The sequence below is a fragment of the Magnolia sinica genome, chromosome 5 (genome assembly GCF_029962835.1).
Source record: "Magnolia sinica isolate HGM2019 chromosome 5, MsV1, whole genome shotgun sequence".
Classification (NCBI taxonomy): domain Eukaryota; kingdom Viridiplantae; phylum Streptophyta; class Magnoliopsida; order Magnoliales; family Magnoliaceae; genus Magnolia; species Magnolia sinica.
In genome coordinates this window covers 3,301,792-3,326,039 of record NC_080577.1, presented here as the reverse complement: position 1 = coordinate 3,326,039, position 24,248 = coordinate 3,301,792, and the positions used below count along the sequence as shown (strand labels likewise).

The 24,248-nt window shown below is 42.5% G+C and overlaps 1 protein-coding gene across 3 annotated transcripts; it reads right to left on the bottom strand.

The window, feature by feature from the left end:
- Positions 1-3,188: 3,188 nt before the first annotated feature.
- Positions 3,189-10,755, bottom strand: LOC131245142 (protein phosphatase 2C 51-like). Of its 3 annotated transcripts, none has more exons than XM_058244394.1 (3): positions 9,860-10,755; positions 6,053-6,158; positions 3,189-3,695 (listed from the first exon to the last, which is right to left on the bottom strand). In XM_058244394.1, the coding sequence occupies exons 1-3, from the start codon at positions 10,679-10,681 to the stop codon at positions 3,364-3,366; spliced, it is 1,260 nt and encodes a 419-aa protein (XP_058100377.1). In that variant the 5' UTR covers positions 10,682-10,755; the 3' UTR covers positions 3,189-3,363. The 3 variants fall into 3 exon arrangements, with proteins under 3 accessions (XP_058100377.1, XP_058100378.1, XP_058100379.1); XM_058244395.1 differs by having other exon boundaries at positions 3,189-3,686; positions 9,860-10,753; XM_058244396.1 differs by lacking the exon at positions 3,189-3,695 and adding an exon at positions 4,954-5,168.
- Between the last annotated feature and the right edge of the window lie 13,493 nt (positions 10,756-24,248).

The window sequence follows — 24,248 nt, the reverse complement described above, 5'->3', positions numbered from 1 at the left end:
TTCATATTATTTGTGGTTTCTTGAATTTTTTTTCTCTTGTCACGTTGTTTGATTCCGTATGAAGTTGCTTTCACGTCAGAAAGTCATGTTAGGGCTTGTTGCATCCCCAACAAGTGGTATTAGAGTAAATGTTGAGTATTCAAATAGAATTTGAAACATTACATCGAGGGGATCAAATGCAAAGTTTGAGATAGAAAAATTATTAGGTAAAAGTAATTTTAAATTATTGAGGTTGAAGATGAAAATCCTTATAATTCAACAAAGATTATAGCAAGCACTTTTTGACAGAGAAAATTGTCATGAACTAATGAAAAAAGAAGAGTGGGATGAACTTTATCATAAAACAATTAGTGCAATCCAATTATACTTTGGCCAACAAAATCCTTTATAACGGTCCAATCTCTAATCATCTATGTCTAAAGAAATAGTTGTACAATTTTAAAATGACGAAATGGTCCAATCTCTCTAAACATATCAACACCTTTAATAAATTGATTTATAAACCAATAAGTGTAAATGTGAATATCGATGAATAAGACAAAATCCTATTTTTGTGGACGTCTCTTTCAAACTTGTACCAATATATGGTGGATAGTCTATGTCATGGTAAAAATACCTTAGACCTTAATACCATTATCCCATCTCTTCCGTTAAAACAGTGGAGTATGAATAACTGTGAAAAAGGTAATTCTACTGATGCACTGGTACCAGGAAAGACTTTCAACAGTTGGGACTAACATTAGAATTGGATCAGTATTAACATTTTGATTGGATCGCCCAATCCTCAGTCTTACCTTTTTAGTGCCAAGATGACTCAAACTAAACACGTGTTGCACTCCACTAGTGCAGGCCATAAGCCCATAACCAATCCCCATCCACAAGTGAGGTGGGCCACATCCCAAAGGAGTTGTATGATATTTCACTCCACGATATGCACACCATACTGGGGCTTACATGTGACACATCCCTCGTTAGATGCTCAGGCCCATAAATTTCCCTTACGGATCACACATTTAATTTTGAGACTTTAGATGTTTGTGATAAAAATTTAAAATGAAAATTTAAAATTTCAAATATTGAATAATGGTTGTTATTCATTGGGTGAGGGTCCTGAATTTATACATGAGAAATGGTCCAATATAAAATAATACAATAAATACAAAACTTGATAAAATAGGGAAAAAAAAAATTACAAATGAATGAAATGTCTTCCTAATATACATAAACACAAGGAAAATGAACTTTCCTAATAGCTCAATCTATAGTGGGGCACACAAGGTGAAAATCCTTTATCAAACATTGATAAGTGGTTTTGATTCCACCTCATCCCATCTATGAATGAAGTAGTTTTAAGTTATCCATGAGTTCCCACGTGCAGCGAACACACATTTTACTTGTGATAAAAAAAAAAGAGGCTGACGCGCATTGAAAGGAAATGAAGGTGAGAAATGCTAATAAGGGGATCCCTCGCAACAGGAAAGAAGCCAATTCCAAGCATACATGAAAGTCAAGATCTGAGCCATTCATCAGATGGCCCCACAACAAACACACATGCCAAAGAATAAAAAGAGAGGGCAGGGCCGTACACGAGGAAGCGATCACAGATAACTAGGGCCTATTTGGATACACCCTATAAGTAGCTTATTTAACTTTTTATTTTCTGAACCCTCGCCTCTTTCTCATCTGTCTGCCTCATGTTTGGTCCATATCAATGGTGGCGTCGCATGATGGATGGCCCAAATCAAAGGACTGACCCACACAAATGTACGGCCCACATCAAAGATGAGCCCCACATAATGAATGGTCCACATCAATGATCAACCCCTAATGACATATGGCCTACATCCAAAGCAGCCCCATATGATGTACGACCCACTTCAAAGGTGGGGCCCACAATGGATGGTCCAACGGGCATTGATGGTGGACCCCACATGATGGATGACCCATATCAAGGTATGCCCCACGCAATGGATGTTCCTTATCTAAGGTCAGCTCCAAGGCAGGCCCACATGATGGACGATCCACATGAAAGCTGGGCTCAAATGATATGTGGTCCACATCAAAGATGGGCTCCACATGATGTGTGGTGAATACTGAAGATGAGCCCTACATTATTGGAAAATTGAAATAAATGGTGGGCCCTGCATGATAGATGACCCACATCAAAGCTTGACCCCTTTTGATGAATGGCCTAAATCTAAGGTGGGCCCCACATGCATAGTAGCCCCGCATGATTGATACAGCCCACATCACACTGGGCCTTACAAGTTGGAGAGTCCATATTAAAGTTAAGCCGCATATGAGGGACGGTTCACATTGAAGACGAGGCGAAGGTGAACCCAACATAATGAACCGTCCACATCAAAGGTTAGCCCTCATTATAAATGGCGCATATTAAAGATCAACCTTATGTAAATAATAAAAATTGAAAGAGATTTTAAAATATTTATGAAAAAATAATAATAATAATAATTGAGAGAGGAGTGGATAAAAAGGAAATTAATAAAAAGAGATTTACAAATTACTTACGTAATGTTTGAAAATAAACAAACCATTTTACTTCTTAGATAATAAGCATTTTTTTTTAAATCAAACATACTTCTTAACTGATAAGATGTTGTTTATCAAACATACTTATCACCAGGATAGGTAGAAACCATGATAAATTACTTAAGACATAAATAGCTTAAGCAAAACGACGATTTAAGATCCAAACGGCCCTAAATGACAACAAATATTCATAGTAGACACAGCTCACTTGACAAAAGGCCCACTGAATGGTGATCAGATTGATTGGGAAAACAGAGAACATGGCTACGATGATGTATCAGATAGGCCATCCAAGAAAATACAACCACTATATGAAGCCATCAGCCAGTGGGTCACGACGCTGGCCCCAACGCCCACAATTGCCTAGTGACTTGAACTCATGACCCGATGAATCAAACCGTGACCCAGTGAGTCGAACTGTGACAAAGAACGCCTGCTTGTCTATTGACCCGAACCCAGTGGGTCGAATGACTTGGGAGACTTGAACCCATCACCCAGTGAGTCAAACCGTGACATACCCTTGACCACACCCAGCTTGCCAAGTGACTCGAGCCAATGACCCAAGAAGTCAATGAGTCGAACTATGACAAACCCTTGACCAGTCACTTGAACCCATGGCCCAATGAGTCAGCACGGACTATCGGCAATTCTCTCTACATTCATTTCAAATTACAGCCTCACTAGAAAGGAAAGGAAATGAAGGGGGGAGAAAAGAGAAAATGATCGAAATGAAAGAAACCTATGCATGCAGTATGATATACATATCAAAGGTGGTCGTTGCCGCATGATTTCCTTAGCTCAACCACCACAACGCTAATGTTGTCTTCGTGATTTCCTTAGTTCAACCACCACAACGCTAATGTTGTCTTTACTCCCTCGACCCATAGCGATCTCCACCAACAAAGCGGCTGCCTCTGCAGCCTTCCCTCCGCCTATACTCTTGTTGTAACCCTTGGCTGTCATCGTCATTGTTGATCGCCCAGCAAGACACCGCCTCGTGACCTCGCAAGCCATTTCATTCGACACCACGTCCCACAGACCATCACTTGCCAGTATCAGGAAGTCATCCTTGTCCGTCCGTTTGCTGACGACGACCTCTGGTTCAGATATCACAAAAGGCTTCAAGTAATGATCCCCTGCAGGCTCTTTGTTAGGATGGAAAGGACAACAATAAAAAAATAAAAAATAAAAAAAGTTGGGGAAGAAAAGCACAAAATTCCCATTAAACAAGGCTGTGCAATTGTTCAATGTTCTTGCCCATCAGTTGGATGATTAGAGTCATCAGGTGACTACTATCTTTCACCTCATTGATCTCCAGTGGGGCCCACATAATGGGCGCTCCAAATCATGCGCAACTTCGTGTGCTTAGTTCAAACTTTGCCTACGGATGCAGACTAAAATTTAAGGGTTGGATGCTTTCTTTAGCCTTCGTAGCCTTGTTCAGAAGAATCATCTTCCGAATCTTTTTAACTGAAATTCTACCAGGTCCTGCACAAGGTAGAGCTGGGCAGAATCCGACCCGATCCGAAGACCTGGATCGGTGCAAATCGAGTAGGACCACTCAGATCCGATCGTAAATCGGATCAAGTTCGGATCATGGTCAATCCAGACCGATCCAATCCAAAATCCAAACGAACCCTAATCCCTCTCTCTACTCGAAGGAGGCGCCGCACCCACCCATCTCTCGTCCTCTCTCTCCCTCTTTCTCCCGATTTCCCTCCTCTCCTCCTTTCTTTCCTTCTCTCTCCTAGTTTCCCACATCTCCTTCTTTCTCTCCATCTCTCTCCTTAGAGTCAACTCGATCCAACTCGATTCGGTTTCCTAAACCGAGTTAGACTCGGTTTGGGTCAAGCCAGCAAGGATTCAAATCGGATCAAGTCAGCTCTGCTGGACTCCATCCCGGATCAGATCGAGTTCAAGTCAAGTTCTTGGAAAATCGGATCCGGTTGAGTTGGACCCAATCCGGTCCGGTCCGACTCGATGCCCACTTCTATGCACAGCACTGCCGGTTGGTACAAATGGGCCCCCAGTCCATTCCAAACCATTGATCTGATCGACCACTGTAGACTGCAGATTCCTAGCCATCCAATCTTGCCAGATCATAGAAGATTCCTAGCCATCCAATCGTTGGCCTTTATTGCCACATTAGTCTCCTATACCTTGTACACCAAGAATTGAAGGTTAGGATCTTCCCATCTGGAAGCTTTTAATGCATCCACATCCACAATAGCTTTCATCATATCAATGATCTGGATTGTTGAACAGCGGGGCCACTGATGTGGAAATTGGAATTGTACAATAATAATAATAATAATAATAGCTATTATTATTACCCATATATTAAATCATCATTATTATTATTGTTGTTGTTAATATTTTTTTATTATTATCCTTATTGTGGAATGAATACTCTGCTAGAGTTCCATTAACCAAAGTTGCATGTTAAAAGGCACACCAGTCCCATTTGAGCCCACAGAGATGTCTGGTGAGTGGTGACCGAAGCAATCTACATTCTGGCTACGGTGGATAGGACACCATCCAAACCTTACATTGAAGGAATGCTAGGGACCGTTGTTCTGGTCATTGGCGCAATCTGCACCCTTGTGATTGGCATTACCCTGAATGCGCCACAATCCGGAACTCAGCATTCAAAGGAAGAATGCAACCATTGATATCCATGGCTTGGCATATACTGTTGAAAATAAAATTTCCAGTGGAATGCATTCACGTCCACAAACCCCTAGCAGGACCATCTTTTCAATGCTATTATTGAACTGCAGCCCACCCAGGAGAGCAATTATTGAACTGCAGCCCACCCAAGAGACCAACAGGTCCGGATCTTCCAACCATCTCCTAGTGTGGTCCCCCATGCAGCCACACATGCTGGGGAGCCTTGGTCAGCACTCATTCAAAACAACCTCGTGCTACCATATATAGTGCACACCGTGTATTCTCCCCTGTGCATCCCACCAGCTGCTTGAGTGCGAGCAGAACAAGACCTTGAGCAGTTGGCAGGCCCATGCCATGATGGATCTGAACGTAATCGACTGATGATGAACAACTCAAAAAAGAATGTTACTAGCATGCTTTCTGGTTGATAGTGGTATCATATGCTTATAAGAAGTTTGCTTGCCCCCACCTGCACCTCTACATGTGAAGGCACGCCAGCAAGACATCAGAACCGTGCACGCACCAAAGTGGGGCAGACAGCATAGATTGTGTAGCCAAAATCTCGCACAGGTCAATTATCAGGTAGGCAATTGCCAAGTAGGCTAAACTGGTAGAAAAGTGGGGATGGTCAAGAAAAAAGGGCTGGCAAGTTGTTGGGCTGCTGATCTACAATGTGGGTCCTACCTGAAACACGGGTGGGATGTCCAACATGGTACATAAACACCAGGTTGGCAAGCACATCCACATGTAGAGACGCATGGAGGGGTACATTGTGGCGCTAGCAAACCTCTACTTATTATAGTTGTTTATATGATTGGAGTATCAAATGTACCTATAGATCTAGAAGTAGCAAGAACTCCCAAGACACGGTAACCGTCCCAGTTGATGACCCTCCCACCAGCTGCTTCCACTCTCTCCATCTCATCTGCCCTGTCAGGCTATGCAAGAAATAGACCCTTGTCAAATTCCAACCGCACATGTAACAATCTAATCTAATGAAGAGGACTCATGTGATATGTGGCTCGTCATGCACACTTGCATGGTATATGCAGGTTCTCAGTTCAGACAAGTGGGGGCCATCGTTGGGTAATCCAGACCACTGATTAGTTGTCTCCCACCATGGATGGAATATACCTCATAAATCTCCTTAATAGGCCAGCTTACCTTTTCTATGTGGTCCACCGGTGAGACGGTTGAAGGAGAGAAACCCCAGCAATGGTCACATTCAACAGAAAACGGTACTAACATTAACACTTCCAATCTGGAATAACTTTGAGGCATTCTCCATCTACTGTGGAAGTCAACAGACTAACAGTCAGGATTACCAAACCATAGGCCCCACTTGTAGAAACTGGAACCCACATGCACTGAAAGATGGCCATGTATCATACGATGCCTCTAATAAAACCATACTGCAATAGTAAACTCCAAAGAAAAACAAACCAGGAAAAGAATATAGCATGTACATGTTATAGTAAAGAAATAGATTTGAGGGATATATAGTTTCAGCCATACAAATGAATGGTATGGCATGCAGTCACACCTGAAGATAACAGAAAATTAACAAAAGAGTTCTAAGTTCAACCTGGTTGCTGCCTGCCCTCTCAGCAGGCTGTTCTCCCTTGTGTTTCCTTTTTTTCTTTTTAATGAATTCATCTTTCAAAAAAAAAAAAAACATTTAAAAAACTCAAGCATGCGAATGTTCTTGGGAGTTTCCGGGCGAGATGCAAGATGCAGAAAAAGGTAGTAATGTGGACATAAGCAGCACTAGCAAGCAGTGATAGCAAGATCGATATGTAGTGTAAGAAAGTAAAGCATGCAAAGGTGGTGACACAATCCATGCGTTTTGCATGATTGCATCATCAAGAATAACATGTAGAAAATCACTGCTTGCCAATTGGCCTTCTATCACCAGCATTCGATTTTTATTAATGCTTTTGACATTTTTATAGTGAGGTTTGCTAACCCAGCATAGGTGTATAACACAGTTATCGGATGACACCGCATGTGCCAGCAAGGTGCACTGGTGCAAGATCCTAGCCATCCATTTGTTTCCAAAATTGTGGTCCACTCAACCACCCTCATTTTGGACCAGGGCATCTACATGTTTGGACTTGGACCGACCTGATGGATGGATTGGACCTCGCACCTAAGTGCCATACCTAGATGGGCTGCATTGTACACGTGGGGGATTGCCAAAAATCTTTTCACTTAGAATAGAAACTTCGAATTTTTTAATCACAAGTTGCAATTGCCGTTACTGGAATAGAAACTTCAAACCTAAGGACATTTCTTTTCCATTAAAGAAAGAAAGTACACAACGTGATCGTCATGTCAAGACTTTTTCTTATTCTCCTTTCTTCATGATCTTCCATTGGTTGATTTGGTTATTTTAATCAGCAATTCATCATCGTAATCATTGAAATCATTATACCCTTGTGCCACTGTCATTTCCAGTCTGCTTGATTTCAATCTACCATTTTTCAGCATAAGACAACTTTTTTTTTCCATTCAAGTCACAGAACAGCACGCTGCAAGTGCTTGCAGAGACCCACATCTGGCAAAAAAGAAAATTACCAACATGCTGAAAAAGGGTCCCCAGATCCACAGGTACGACATGGACCCAACACAATTTTAATGGGTCTGGGTGACCCCAATTTTTTGGCTCATCAAGAAATCAGGTTGGGTCCAGGTCTCCTATTTTGGGACCCGGTTAAATTCAGGTCTAGTCAGGTCAGGTCCATCAACTTGGACATGGGTTAAATCGGTTCAGATTGAGTCATGTAGGGTCCAATTATTTTAGTAGGTTTTTTTTTTTTTTTTTGAAGGATAACGTGTGTGTGTGCACGCTAATACATATGAGCAGGTGTCAAGTCCGACTAGTCGGACCACAGTATACAGTCCACCCACTGGATAACTTTGGAACTGTTATGTGCTTGTGACATCCAATCCTCCTAATAGGTTGGCCCTACCATGAGGATCAGCCACACACACGCATGCACGTATATATATATAGAGAGAGAGAGGAATGCTCACCTGTGCACCTTTGCACACGTGTCTTAGGCATGGAATCTGAATGGCCCATATGATGTGGCACCCCTTGAAACTCTATGGGCCTAATTTCCAGCCCAATCCAAAACTCTAGTGGGCCATAGCAAAGAGAAATGCAAATCAAGGGAGGAAATTGTTTCCTTTTTGCCATGGCCCACCAGAGTTTTGTATCGGGCTGTGCCTAAGACACGTGTACAAAGGTGCTCATGTGAAAAGGTGAAGGTGAGCATTACTCTCTCTCTCACAAAAAGGATTCCCAAGCCACATGCATGTAAGTGAGACCACTCACACACCACGCGTGTATCAAAGTGGCACATGTGTGTGATCTAAGCCATCCATCCACTGGCTGGGCCAACCATGTAAATGTTGTTATGTGACCTGAACCCAACTGGAAACCTAGATTTAAAGACCGATGGGTAGCCCATTCGGAGATTAGGGTCCCAATTTTAAGAACGAAGCCCAGACCCAACAAGACCCCAGTCACAGCACTACTCAAGACACAATCCTGCGGGGGCGTGTGTGAAAAAAATAATAATAATCCTGCGGGGGCCTCATCAGGCAAAAGACCAGTTGACCTCAATCTACTTTGGCTGGCTTCAGCACGGAAAAGCAAGCTCTCACTGGATAATCACGATTGGTAGTAAAACTGGAAATGAAAATAGAAGACATTTCACAACCTGGAACAACCAGAAATCTTGAATTTTTGAAGCAGAGGCATAGGCCAGATCCCACCGTCGATGAACAGTGCATCAACAACACTTCCAAAGACAATCTCACCCTTCCAAATTTGTGGCATGAAAATAGACAGTTGATATCTGGAAAACTCCCAAATTAGAAATTAACACCTTCCAAATATCAGATATTTTTGGGGCATCTGGTCAATCCACACTGGGACTGACATACCAGTGGTCCAGATTCCCAAACCATGGGCCTACTTACCAGACCTGAAAACCAGCCTACACTGTCCACAGACATGGGTCAAATATCATATTATTCAGTGAAGTCATTAAAATATGAGAAAGGATCCACAAATACGCACATACACAGAGCAGTCTACAGACTCTACACATCAACCAGAATCGACTGCGTAGCATTTAAATTTGTATCATTATTCCCAAATTACCCCCACATTCCAAACGCCAACAGCAAGTTTCAGATCTACTTTACTTCCCAAAATACCCTCACCAAATTGTAAATTTGCACTCACTGCCATTCAAATGTAACATTAATACCACCTATTTTGATGATGCCGGCCCCACACCAAACTTCAAGCTTGCAATGCAATTTATACCGTCTTTAATATTTCTTCAAGTCTGCCACACCATTTATACCATTTTCCCGAAATGGCCCTACCCCTAAAAAACGCCACATTTTTTTCTTCAAGTTTCCCGAAATACCCCTACCCTAAAAACACCACATTCTTCTTCAAGTTTACAACCGTATACCATGTTTTCCCGAAAGGTACCTACCCCTACAAATGCCACATTTTAGTTTTAAGCAAGCTTAAACTTCACAACATAAGCAGAACTAAGGTCTGGAATAAAATTAAAATATTATTTTTGAAAAAAATAAAATAAAAGACTATTACCTTATGATCTCTCGAAAGCGGGACCGCCACCCCACCACGTGAAATCACAGCCCTTGAATCCCCGCAATTAGCCACGACGATGCATTCCGTTCCCACCAACGCCACCACTGCAGTGGACCCCACGGTCTTCGACGCAGCGGTAGCCGCTTCTTCCCTGGCCGCAGCAACATCTGGCCCGACCTCGTTGTCCATCTCCGCAAAGCAAGCCTCCATCAGCTCCTTCCAATCAAACTCCCCCGCTGCCACGGCGGGGGCCCACCTCTCGATCTCCCTCGCGACGATCCGGTGGAGCCGATCCCGGCAGGCGTAGGCCACCGGGCTCCCGCCGTGGCCATCATACACCCCAAAGAAATCGAACCGCACGGCGTCGCCGGCGAAGGCGAACGCTGGCGCCACCGTGACAGCGTCCTCCATCTCCCGCCTTCGGCCACATATCGACACCGACCCGTGCGATCGACACGGGGTGTTCCTGAGATCCTCTCCGACGACTTCACCGCCGGTCGCCAATATTCCGATCGAAATACTCCCTTCTGATAATATTCCGTCCAAATCCGAAGAAGAACCGCTATCCGAACTACTGCTTTTACGATCTTCAACTTTCCTTCTACAACCCGAGGGAATTATCTCTCCCCGCCTCTTCTTTGAAGATTTGGTGCTATCCTGACCATCGGCTTCAAGATCTTGAATCGAATCCGCGGATCTTAGACGTCGGATCTCCAGCCTCTTACGGCGAGCGGCTCTGGCCTTCTTGCAGAAAGGAAGCTCCATTTTTGCCGTATCTAGGGCCACAGCTTCGCCCTCTCTTCTTCCATGAGAGAGCATTGAGTGCTCTTGCTTTCGAAAGCTCCTCTCTTTCTTTCTTACATGCAGGAAATACGGGGAGGATTATGAGCCGTTGGATCTCTCGAGCCGTTGGATGGTCGCCAACTTATAACTGCAAACGGCAGTCGTGTACTGTGAACGCTACTTTCCATGGGAGACGTGGACGGCTGGTGATGCAGTCCTGGGACACGTGGAGTGCCGTCTCACCTGCTCGTGATTTGGTTCGCTGCCAGATATTTTGTTGAAGCTCGGGAGCGTATATTTTACTGTTTTCTGAAAAGCGGATTGGCTGGTGTACCTCACACCTACATAGCTGCTGTGTTGACGTCAATAAGTTCTGTGTATCTGCTTACCAGGTATGTGTTATATCCAAACCGTCCATCCATTTTGCGAGCTCGTATTAACGCTTGAGACCAAAAATAAGGCAGATCTAAGTATCAAATGGACCACAATTTAAAAACTAGTGGGGGATTGAACGTCTACCATTGAAACCATTTTTGGGGTCACGGAAGTTTTGGATCAATATGAAATTTGTTTTTCCTTTACATTCATGTATTTGTGACCTTATGAACAGATTTGATGTAGAATAAGCGTTATGGTAGGCCCTACAAATTTTTTAACGGTGAAAATCATTATCTCCGCTGCTATTTGTAGTGTGGTCCAGATAATATTTGAATATGATTCATCTTTTGAATAATGCTGTAAAATGATATCTAAGAATAGATGAACGGTGTAGATATAATAAATACATCACTGTGGGGCATGAAACTTTGATCTCCTTTGAACCGTTCGTACAACTGGGAGCTCGAGGAGCCTTCTTTGCACGACACGTACCTACAGCAGTGTCGTACCTACAGCAGTTATATAGCTGGTGTGAGGTACACCAGCGATCCGCTTCGGTTTTTTGGCGGGAGTGTGGGGCCCACCTCGACTTAGAGATGGGATACGTGGCGATTCGGATGGGGAGTGGCGTGGGCAGCTATCTCAGCTCCCTCTCTCTCTCTCTCCTCTCTTTTTCCCAGACAGAGAATGTTGACTCGTGGGGATTCTAAAGGTGCTTGCATCACACGTGTCAGTCATATAGGAAAATTGCGTATCGCTGGCTCGACCTCGTACGCTGGATGTCGATATGTTTTCCACGAGGGACGGTGGAACCAGAAGAGCCGGGATATGGTACAGCCATATCTCTTCAAAGTACACGTAGCAGTTCGATCTGCAGATCGGGTCCGTCCGTATGTAGGGTCCTATCTTGGATGATTTATATCTCAAAAATCAATCCTATTCGTTCATCTCTCTCCACTATCATGACGGTCAAAACCAAAAGAATTTTACGGTACAATATACATCAAGAAAGATTACACGCGTCCTATTTTTGAAGACGTAAGCCATCAGTCCTTATAACCGTGTATGTGTCAACCTGAATTGCACTTCATCCTGCCATGTGTCGCATGGAGAGATGTCTTCCTTGTTCCTTTTTTTTAGGCTCTAACGCATCATACGAAAATCGTGCTACAGAAAACATTTTATACTTTTCCTCGAATAATAAAGTCCATACGCATGCGAAGCGTGTAACGTACGGCTTGCATTTATTATTTCAATCGAAACTGTTCAGCTGTTAGTAAAGATGGGACATATGGAATGCTGAAGAACATCTTTTCACTAAATCTGGACCATTAATTATAACAGTCCATTTACGGATGCTAGTCGGACGGCTACGATCATTGATAATTTCTCGTATTATGTCTGATGGACCACTGGTACCAGACTAGCCATTTGGATTATTGTTATATTATAGTATGAGTGGATACGGCTGCCACCGTGCCACTGCTAACTAACTCCATAAAACGTGATCACCACCTTACAGGTAGCACGTTAGGTAGGCTATAGATGAACAATACGTGGCCAATGCTGTGAAATGTTCAGTCGGCTGATGTGAGCTTTTTTGATTAAAAGTCAAGAACATTTTTTCATAAATACTGGAAGAGCCAAAAAGAACGACATGACAAGTCATCTCTTGCATGACACACATGGTGAGTTATCTATCAATGTGAACCATCCAAGTAGTGAATCCCAATAGTCGTTACATGTGTGTTTTTTTTTCTCACCGTCGATTTGAAAGTCACTGTTTAGATGAATGGATTATATAAGCTATGCTTATTTATTCATCCCATCTGTATCAATTTTCTCACAAAGTTGTCCATCTAAGCCATGTGAGATATGCAGCAATATGGGTTTTTCATCTTTTGGTTCATCTCGCTTTACGTTATCATCCCTGATTTATAAGTGGGCGAACATACACCATCGTTAGGTTTTTTTCTTCTTTTTTTTTTTTTTTGATTGAGAGCCATGTGAATTTGAACTTTCATAAAAAAAAAAAAACTCATCCCATCCATCGTGCATGCTTCCTTATATTTAAGGTGGGACAACAAACCGTGATGATCAAACAATTAGATGAGCCACATTATAAGAAAATGTTGAGATAGGATGCCCACTATTAGTTTTGTTTAGGACCCACTATTGAGTTTATAAGCTGTCAAATACACTCATCAAATGTGCTGCACATAGGTGAAATGATTACCCAAAAATCACACTTCCCTAATATTTTAGGTGGCTCGTGCATAGCTTAAGTGATAGACTAAGTGAAAGATATTCAACAGCGAGGTCTTGGTATCAGTATCTAGTGGGGGTGGCTAACACTGTAGCGTTGTGTACTAACAAGCTAACGAAAAAAAAAAGCCTGATAAATTTAATCTTATTTTACGCCATTTAGATAGATTGCCAGGTACCATGCAATTGGTAAAGTGTCAATATCGTAGGTTGCCTCATGCATTGATGTATGCAATGTATATCCACGCTGTCCATCTATTTTGGTATTACCTCATGCCTTAATGCATGCATTGTATATTCACACTGCCTATCCATTTTGGTAGCTTATTTTAAAATATAAGTAAAAAAATGAAGCAAATATGACGCAGGGGAGGACGTGAGGTCGAGCACCGTCTTCCTCAAGAGGATAACTATTCCGAATTCACGGAACTTCTCTGAACTCCTCACAGAGACTTCTCGAATCCACGAGGAAAGAAAGCAGAAAATAAAAATAAATTCTAATAAATTTGAAATTGATTGATGAATAATTAAAAACGAGTTCACAACCCTTTAAATAAGGGTATCAAGCAATGGGAAAGAAATCATAATCAAACTACAACTCAAACTCCTAGAATCCGCGACTTACTATAAATAGTAAACTTACTATTTATAGACGGTCGTGATGTCTACTAGTGCGCAAGGTTTTTGGCCAAAAATAGTAAGTGTCCTATTTGGCTTCACCAAACCGTTCCCCTAATTATTCTAAGCTCTTTTCACGTTGGGCGCAACTCCTAAAGCCCGACGGATGAAGAGTTATAATCAAACTAAAACTTACTATTTATAGTAAAAACGAAATTAAAATAGGGAAACGACCATCGATCAAGGGGTTTTTCGCAATTCCGGGCTGCGCAACCCAGCATAGTGCGGTTGGTTGGCTAAAGTAGCTCGTTCTACCCCAAAATCATATATTTTATGTCAGATAGCTCATTCCGGATTGTGAGATACGCCCGATCTAAGGTTCGACGGTCCGGATCACTTCTCTTATCGACCGGGCCTTTTCTGATCCATCCTGGCCATGAAACTGTCTGCGACCCGCTCTACATCAGTCCCCTCTACTTCAAAAGAACTCGTCCTCGAGTTCTTATCCTGCGCTGATTCATGATACTCGGTCAGGTCCGCGACATTGAAAGTCCGTGAGATCGTCATGTCATCTAGAAGATCAACAACATAAGCATTGTCATTAATCTTTCGGATGATTGGTACCGGTCCAATCTTTTTATTCTTTAACTTGTTATACGTTCCAGTCGGAAATCGTTCTTTGCGCAGATGGACCATTACTTGGTCGCCCACATCGAACAGTTTTTGTCGCCAATGCTTGTCTGCTTGCTCCTTGTACATTTCGTTCGAGGCATGTAGCTTGGTTTGTACTTCCGCATGAATGCCCATGATCTTGTCAGCCATATGTTCTGTTGCAATGCTCTTGCCTGGGAGCTTGGGCGGAGGGACCAAGTCAAGTGTGTGGCAAGCACTCGACCATAAATAATCTGAAACGGATTTTCTGTCGAGCGGTTCACCATATTGTTGAATGCAAACTCCGCAAACAAAGCTAAATCCCACTGCTTCGGTTTTTCTCCTGAAATACATCGAAGGAGGTTTCCCAACGTGCGATTCACAACCTCAGTTTGACCGTCAGTCTGTGGGTGGTAGGCGCTACTAAACTAAAGTCGTGTATCGAATCGAGTCCACAAAGTCCGCTAAAATGGCTTATGAACTTCGTGTCACGGTCAGAAGTAATAGTCTCAGGAACCCCGTGTAGCTACACAATTTTTTTGAAGAATAGATTCGCCACGTGTGTTGCATCGAGAGTCTTCTTACATGGAATAAAGTGCGCCATCTTGGAGAAACGATCTACTACCATAAACACCGAATCCATGCCGCTATTTGTGGGAGACTAAGCACGAAGTCCATAAATAAATCCTCCCAAGGGCCGTCAGGCACGGGTAATGAGGTGTAGAGGCCCGTATTATGAGATTGCCCCTTAGAGGTTTGACAAATATAACAACGTTGGACTGCCTTTCCTACATCACGTACCAATTCCGGCCAGTAATACCGTTCCTCCACAAGAGCTCGCGTCTTGTATCGCCTAAGGTATCCACTAAGGCCACCTCCATGTAGCTTTTGGATTATCTGTTCCCTTCGCGAACTGTTCGGGATGCACAATCGATTTCCCTTGAAAAGGAACCCGTCTTGAATATGTAAGTCACCGGGGTGACCTTCTTGGGATCTAACCCATGCGTCCTTGAAGTCGTCGTCATCGGCATATATGTCTTTAAGGCGCTCGAACCCGACAACCTCATTGCTCATAGTGACTAATAAAGTTGCACGGCGACTCAATGCATCAACTACTTTGTTCTGTTGCCCTAACTTATGTTTTAGTACGAATGTAAATTCCTGCAAAAACGAGATCCATCTAGCATGCACACGGTTAATATTAGCTTGACTATTAATGAATTTGAGAGCTTGATGGTCCGTGTAAAGTATGAATTCCCTTTGAATCAAATAATATCGCCAGTGTCGCAGTGCCTGGACCACCGCGTATAACTCGATCTCATATGTAGACCACTTCTTACGTGCATCGCTAAGTTTCTCGTTATAGAAGACTATCGGCCTACCTTCTTGAGACAAAACTCCCCCAATTTCGACATATGAGGCATCACATTCGACTTCAAATAGTTTGTCGAAGTTGGGAAGTACAAGAACCGGGGTCGTGGATAATCTGCGCTTGATTTCGGCAAAGCTCCTGTCGGCTTCGTCAGTCCACTGAAACTGCCCTTTCTTCATGCAATCTGTGATTGGTGACACAATGGTACTGAAATTTTTTACGAACCGACGATAGAATGTCGCCAGTCCATGAAAACTTCGCACTTCGTGAATATTTGTAGGAACCGGCCATTCTCTGATTGCCTTCACCTTTTCCTCATCCACCCGAATGCCCGTGGATGTGACGACAAAACCCAGGAACAATAGGCTATCAGTCATGAAGCTGCACTTTTTTAAATTGAGGTACAGTTTATTTTTAGTGAGCACTTGAAGGACCTTCTTGAGGTGTTCCATATGGGTGGTTTCGTCTTGACTGTATATCAAAATATCATCGAAGTAAACCACAACGAACCGCCCAATGAAAGGTTTCAGAACTTGGTTCATCAATCTCATAAATGTGCTAGGCGCATTCGAAAGACCGAAGGGCATGACCATCCATTCATATAACCCTTCCTTGGTCTTAAAGGCTGTTTTCCACTCATCACCCGACCGTATTCGAATCTGATGGTAACCGCTCCTTAAGTCCAATTTAGAGAATATTTTTGCACCCTCTAGCATGTCCAGCATATCGTCCAACCGTGGTATAGGAAACTTGTATTTTATGGTGATTTTGTTGATGGCTCGGCTGTCGACACACATGCGCCAACTCCCATCTTTCTTTGGAGTTAATAGATCTGGTACAACACATGGACTCATGCTCTCTCGAATAAGACCCTTACGGATCAACCCCTCTACTTGTCCCTGCAGAATCTCACACTCATTCGGACTCATTCGATAATGGGGACGATTCGGTAAATTGGACCCAGGGACAAAGTCGATATGGTGTTGGATATCCCGCATGGGGGGTAACCCATCGGGAAGGTCATCGGGCCAGATTTCTTTGAATTCATGTAGGTGGGGCCTTAGTATTTTCAGGGATGTTGGTAGGCTCGAGTTCTTCCCCTTTTACAATTAATGCATAAGTCTGTCCTGTTTCCTTTGATTCTTCCACGAAGTCCCGTATGGTTAAGAGAAAACGGCCCTCCACTTTAGAAGTTTCAGGTGGTCCCTCTGGATCCATAGGGGCCAATATGGTCTTCCGGCCGTCCTTGACGAAGATATATATATTATCTCGCCCTTTATGAGTGGCATCACGGTCAGATTGCCAGGGCCGACCGAGTAGTATGTGACATGCTTTCATGTCGACCACATCGCATACTACTTCATCCTTATAATGTTTGCCAATTGAAAAAGATATGGTGCACCGTTCAGTTACTTTTCATTGACCTTCTTGATCCAACCGATTGTATATGGAGAGGGATGACGCTCCGTTTTCAATTGCAATTTTTCCACCATGACCTTGGAGACGATGTTCTCGCTTCTCCCACTATCAATGATCACGTCACAAACCTTTCGATTCACCGTACACCTAGTGCGGAAGATGTTATGCCGCTGTGGATGCACTTCTTTTCTTGGCGCATATAATAGTCGCCTCACGACAAGCGACTCGCCGTGATCTTGCTGAACCCAACCTGAATCATCTGCCTCGTCCTCGGTGGTATGCTCCTGTTCTTCAATATCTGGATCTTCATAAGCGTTATCAGCACTACCATCATTGATGGCGAGGTTTGCCACTTTTCGCTGGGGACAAGTATTTGATAGGTGGCCCGGTTGGCCACAACGATAGCAGTTATCGGGCCTTGGCCGAGCATAGGGGTTCGGGATTCTACTTGGACCAGCAGCAGTCGATACGCCCCTTTGGGGTCTAGCTTGTCCACTTCCCTGATCTCGGTTCTCAAACGTAGGAGGTTGAGTACGTGCTCCTACGGGATCCTTCCCCTTAGGTTGTGCAGTTCCTTGGGGCAGACCCGCCACAAGAATCCTTGCAGTAGGATAGGTCCGTGTGTTAGGACGTTCAAGTTGCACTTCTGCACGAGTAGCCAACTTGATCGCATCATTCATCGTCCAGACGGACTGCATCTGGACTCGTCCTGGATAGCCATACGCAATCCACCGTTGAATCGGGCGACTTGCTACGATTCAGTCTCGACCAAATCGTTACGCGCCGCCAGGCGGTAAAATTCTTCTGCGTATTCTCTCACCGACCGACTACCCTGTCGACAATTTTGGTATTGTTGGAATAATACCTAATCGTAATCGCTAGGGAGGAATCGGGCACGTAGTAGCTGCTTCATCCGCTGCCAGGTGCGGATTGGTGCTTTCGTCTGCCTGGTTCGCGCGAGTTGCAGTTGTTCCCACCAAGCTGAAGCTCCTCCTTTCAACTTGTAGGCCACAAGCTTGACCTTCTTTGCTTCAGGGATGTCCATATAGTCAAAAAATCGCTCAACTTCAGAAAGTCAATCGAGGAAATCCTCAATGTGTAGTTGGCCATTGAAGCTAGGAATATCAACCCTCATCTTGAATTCTCAATCCGTTCGATCTACTCAATCGCCGCCATGTCTGAGGTGTTGGAAGAGTATGTCGTCGATTTCCTCCTCACTGGAGCCCCCTTCCTCAGGAATGACCCTTGGATGCACTATCGGTACTATTCTGCGATCAGGGCGATTAATTAGGCGTGGAGGATTGCCACCAGGAACACGGAGTTGCCTTAGGTTTTTCGCCAAGAGATCTGCTATGCGGTCGATGGAAGCCTGCAGCCCTTGCATGGCTTGCTGATTCTCTCGTTGCGTTACTTCGAAAGCTGTCGCCGTTAAAGGTAAATTCCCTGGAGCACCGCCCATGGGATTGTTGCCCGACCCGTCGTTAGAAGCCATCAATCCGAGGAGAAACCTCGCTCTGATACCAAACTGACGCAGGGGAGGACGTGAGGTCGAGCACAGTCTTCCTCAAGAGGATAACTATTCCGAATCCATGGAACTTCTCTGGACTCCTCACAGAGACTTCTCGAATCCACGAGGAAAGAAAGTAGAAAATAAAAATAAATTCTAATAAATTCGAAATTGATTGATGAATAATTAAAAACGAGTTCACAACCCTTTAAATAAGGGTATCAAGCAATGGGAAAGAAATCATAATCAAACTACAACTCAAACTCCTAGAATTCGCGACTTACTATAAATAGTAAACTTACTATTTATAAACGGTCGTGATGTCTACTAGTGCGCAAGGTTTTCGGCCAAAAATAGTAAGTGTCCTATTTAGCTTCACCAAACCGTTCCCCTAATTATTCTAAGCTCTTTTCACGTTGGGCGCAACTCCTAAAGCCCGACGGATGAAGAGTTATAATCAAACTAAAACTTACTATTTATAGTAAAAACGAAATTAAAACAGGGAAACGACCATCGATCAAGGGGTTTTTCGCAATTCCGGGCTGCGCAACCCGGCATAGCCGGGTTGGTTGGCTAAAGTAGCTCGTTCTACCCCAAAATCATATATTTTGCGTCAGATAACTCATTCCAGATTGCGAGATACGCCCGATCTAAGGTCCGATGGTCCGGATCACTTTTGTCGTCGACCGGGCCTTTTCTGATCCATCTTGGCCATGAAACTGTCTGCGACCCGCTCTACATCAAAATATAAATCTCAAGTGCAGCACAACATGGGAAACAGTGCATGATTGAATGCCCACCCTTAAAAGCCTCTTAACGCCTATCATATTGCTCACTATAATATTTATTTATTGTTCAAATTGTTAATAAGGTCACACAAACTTGGATAAAGGAAGAAGCATATATCAGCTTATCCAAATTATTTGTGTTTACAAATAAATTTTGACTAATAAATTATCCTTATTGCCTTTAGTGAGATTCACTTAAGATTTTGATTGATGTAGGATATGGCAAAGATGCATTCTTTGCATGGTTGGACCAAGCAAACCGTGAATTGGCCATAACTTTGTATTCGAGTGTCATTATAGAATGCACAACCTATAAATCTTTATTATAACAGCCACGTGGGGTGAATTGACTCACCTCTCTCCTTTTTTTATAAGAAAATGTATACTTCCAACTCAAAAATAAAAAATTAGAAAAATGAGTTTTACAATTTTAGGTAACTTTTATTAGAGTTAGAATTTTACTATTTTTGATAATTATAAATTATGATTTATTTTTTGTTTATTAATGGTGTAATTGAAAAATATTTAAGTTTTATATCTCTCTTTTTTTTGAGTTTATGGATACAAGAAACTAACTTCAAAGTTTTAATCATTTTGAGGAAGACGATGATCTTTTCCTCATTATTTCACGCTTTCCCTGCGACATTGAAGCAACAACGGATATTGTATGAGCACACGATTCATGTGTAGGTAGTTATCTGACTGTTCATGCGCAAATTAATGAGTGTGGTCTCTTATCTTTTCTTTTCTTTAAACAAAAAAAAAAAAAAAAATCTAAAATAATTTTTTTTATTTACACAGCAAGGTCGAGTCTTTGTTTGTCACCGACAAGGAACTTCACTGTCGTGAATTGAGTTTGTACAAGGGAGACCATGGTTGGTTCATCCAAGCCATTGATTTGATGGTCTACCATCATAGATGGACCATGGTAAAAGAAAACATCGTCATTTGGTCAACTTTAACATTTTCATTGTTCGGACGCAAATGCATGGTTAAAGAGACATTCGCCACACGTACAATAAAGGAAAGATCCAAGGTTTGATGGCTAGCATCAACCAATGTAGGAGATTTGAGAAGCTCTCATATCAGTGGCTTCAATAACACAACCATGGCCTCATTACACAAACTCGTACAATAAAGGAAAGACCGAAGGTTTTGATGGCTAGCATCAATCAATTATGTGGTGGGAGATTTGAAAAGCTCTCATAACAATGGCTTCAATAAACAACCATGGCCTCCACATTACACAAACTTGTCCAATAAAGGAAAGATCGAAGGTTTGATGGCTAGCATCAACCAATGTGGGAGATTTGAGAGGCTCTCATATAAGTCGCTTCAATAAATAGCCATGGCCTCCACATTACACAAACTCGTGCACAATAAGATACTCCATATTCTTGGCAAATGGTGAACTCATCCCCCATAAATAATTGGCAACAATTTTGGAATAAGTAATTCTCATGTGATCGCATGAGTGATGCTTGCAGGGGATGATTACATATCATAAGTTCGAGCTTGTGGGGTCCATGTGCGGTAATGTAGAGTCCAAAATGTTCATTGGGTGAGATTCCTCGCTAGACACTTACATCCCAAGAAAAACTCGTGCACAATAAGATAGTCCATATTCGTTACAAATGGTGAACTCATCCCCTATAAATAATCGGCAACAATTTTGGAATATTTAATTCTCATATGATTGTATGAGTGATGCTTGCAGGGGATTATTACATACCATAAGTTCAAGCTTGTGGGGCTGATGTGCGGTTATGTAGAGACCAAAACATTCATTGGGTGAGATTCCTCACTAGACACATACATCCCAAGAAAAACTCGTACATAATAAAATACTCCATATTCGTCGCAAATGGTGAACTCATCCCCTATAAATAATTGGCAACAATTTTGGAATATTTAATTCTCATATGATCATATGAGTGATGCTTGCAGGGGATGATTACATACCACAAGTTCGAGCTTGTGGGGTCTATATGCGGTTATGTAGCGTACGAAATGTTCATTGGGTGAGATTCCTTACTAGACACATACATCCCAAGAAATCCAAAACTTAGGTGGGACAAACCACAGGAAAAATGTATTGGAATAATTGGTTGAAAATAAATAAACAATGAAACCGTACGTTGAAAAAGAAATTTGAAAGAATAAGGTAGAAAAACAAAATGTATTGGAATCATTGGTTGAAAACAAATAAACTATGAAGCATGATGCGAGTCACTCGCCTTCATATCAAATTTGCTCCCCTTAGACAGTGTTCAAAGTGTAACAAGTTTTCAGAGCAATCGACATCTAAAATACAACGATTATAACCCGATTCCAGCAGTACACTCATTATACGCGAGCTCAAATCGCTTTCAGTTTTAACTCAAAAGTGCTTAGTTAACTTAGCGACGAATTCTACAACCAAAACTTCTTTAAAACAAAAAGAACAATGAAAATTTTTCAAATGAGAGCAAAAATTATTTTCGTAATTTGCAAAACGAAACAAGGAGTCCTTATATAAACTTTAAAGTGGTGCCTTAAGCACCCTTTTGAAAAGCTTTGGTCCGTTGGGTTTAAACCCAATAGATGCGACCCATTAATTAGGCATCCTTTTCTTTCAAAAATAAAATGACACAAGTGCGAGTATCCTCTCACACAAAATAAAGTCCTGCAAGTAGTCATCCATATATGTGCAAGTACACTCGCACATAGGGGTGCACATTTAACTGTAGAACCGTGGAACCGGACCGGAACCGACCAAACAGTCCGGTTTGGTCCAGTTCTGGAGTGCACCGATTCTGGTTCCGGTTCCAAAAATCAAAGAACCGGTGACATCAGTTCGGTTCTCGGTTTGGGGGTATGTAAAATCGAACCGAACCATGAACCGATCCATAGAACCAAACCGTGGATCCGATCCGTAGAACCGAACCGTGGAACTGAATCGATGTATTTTTGTACACCTTATAATTATTTTCTCTATAATAATAATTTTCATAAATGTATTTTTGCACACCTTATACAATATCTAAACCATTCATCAAATGGACCATAACATGGATGGACATGAGTTTGCAATTGGGCTGGATTATAAAAAGCCCAAAACCGTGGAACCGATCCGGAACCAAACCGGTTTAACGGTTCAGTTCCGATTCGGTTCTAGGGTGCCAATGGTCCGGTTCCGGTTCTGAATTTTCTAGGACCATTAGGAACGGTTCGCTTCCGGTATCACCCCAGAACCGAACCAAACCGAACTGTGTGCACCCCTACTCGCACACACACCCATGACCATGGCCTAACCTGTCCCGTCATGTTCCGTCATGACACACACACACGCGCATATTGACTCGGACTCGGACTTAGCTTAGCTGGGCATGACACGACATGGCTCGGTTTCGCACGCACACACATGTGTGGTATACGACATAGATTAGAGCTAATGGCTAACTTAAGGTATAAATGAACAGTTTCTAGTGAATGTTAGTACATATTTAGCCGGCCGGTTTGGGCCTGTTTGATTTGAATCCAATAACATTTTTCACAAACACCCAAAGAACAATGACAACATGGTCAATTCATCTCTCTATGTGTCACATGTGGCGGATTACCCATCAATCTGAACCATCTAACTAGTGGATCTCCCTGGCCATAACGTTTGTTTCTTTTTCACATTCGATTTGAAAGTCATTGTTTAAATGGATAGATCATGCAAGCTATGCTTATCTATCCATCCGAGCTATGCTTATCTTCAATCAATTTTCTGCTCTACGTTATCCATCTGTGCCATGTGAGGTATGTAGCAATATGGGTTTCCTATCTTCCGGTTCTTATGGCTCTACGTTATCATCCCCGTTTTATAAGAACTAGGCGGGCATATGCCACGTTAGGTTTCTTTTGTTGATTGAGAACCATGAAGGTGAAACTTTCATAAAATCCATCTCATCCATCACACGCTTCCTTATATTTAATATGGGATAGAAAAACTGCGATGATCCTCCAGACCACATCAGTGGAAAATGTTGAGATGGGATGCCCTCTGTTAATTTTGTCTAGGACCTACTATCGAGTTTATAAGCTGTTGAATCCACTCATTTGATGTGTTGCACAGATGTCAAATGATTACGCAAAAATCACACTATCCTAGAATATTTCAGGTGGCCCATGCCTCATAAATTTAGTGGTTTCAAGTATGCTTTTATGGGATGGCCTATCAAATGTTGAATTAGTCCGCTAGAATTTTTGTACCAAGGGCAAACAAAAGATATCGTATGCCATGACGTAGCTTGCCTGCTGCCCATGTGATATTCTACTCAATTGGTAGATGGATACTAATGCATGTTTATTGGTAAAGGGACAGTAAGTCAGTAATGTATGTTCTATGCAAATGATATGGGGACACTAGTCTTGTTGTATGCCATGATGTAAATTGCCTCCTGCCTTGATGTATGCACTATATATCCACACCTCCCATCCATTTTGGCAGCTTATTTTAAAACATGATATAAAAAATGAAGCATATATAAATCTCAGGTGGAGCACAACACAAGAAACAATGCATGATTGAATGCCCACCCTTAAAAACCTCATGGGGCCCATTATACTGCTCACTAC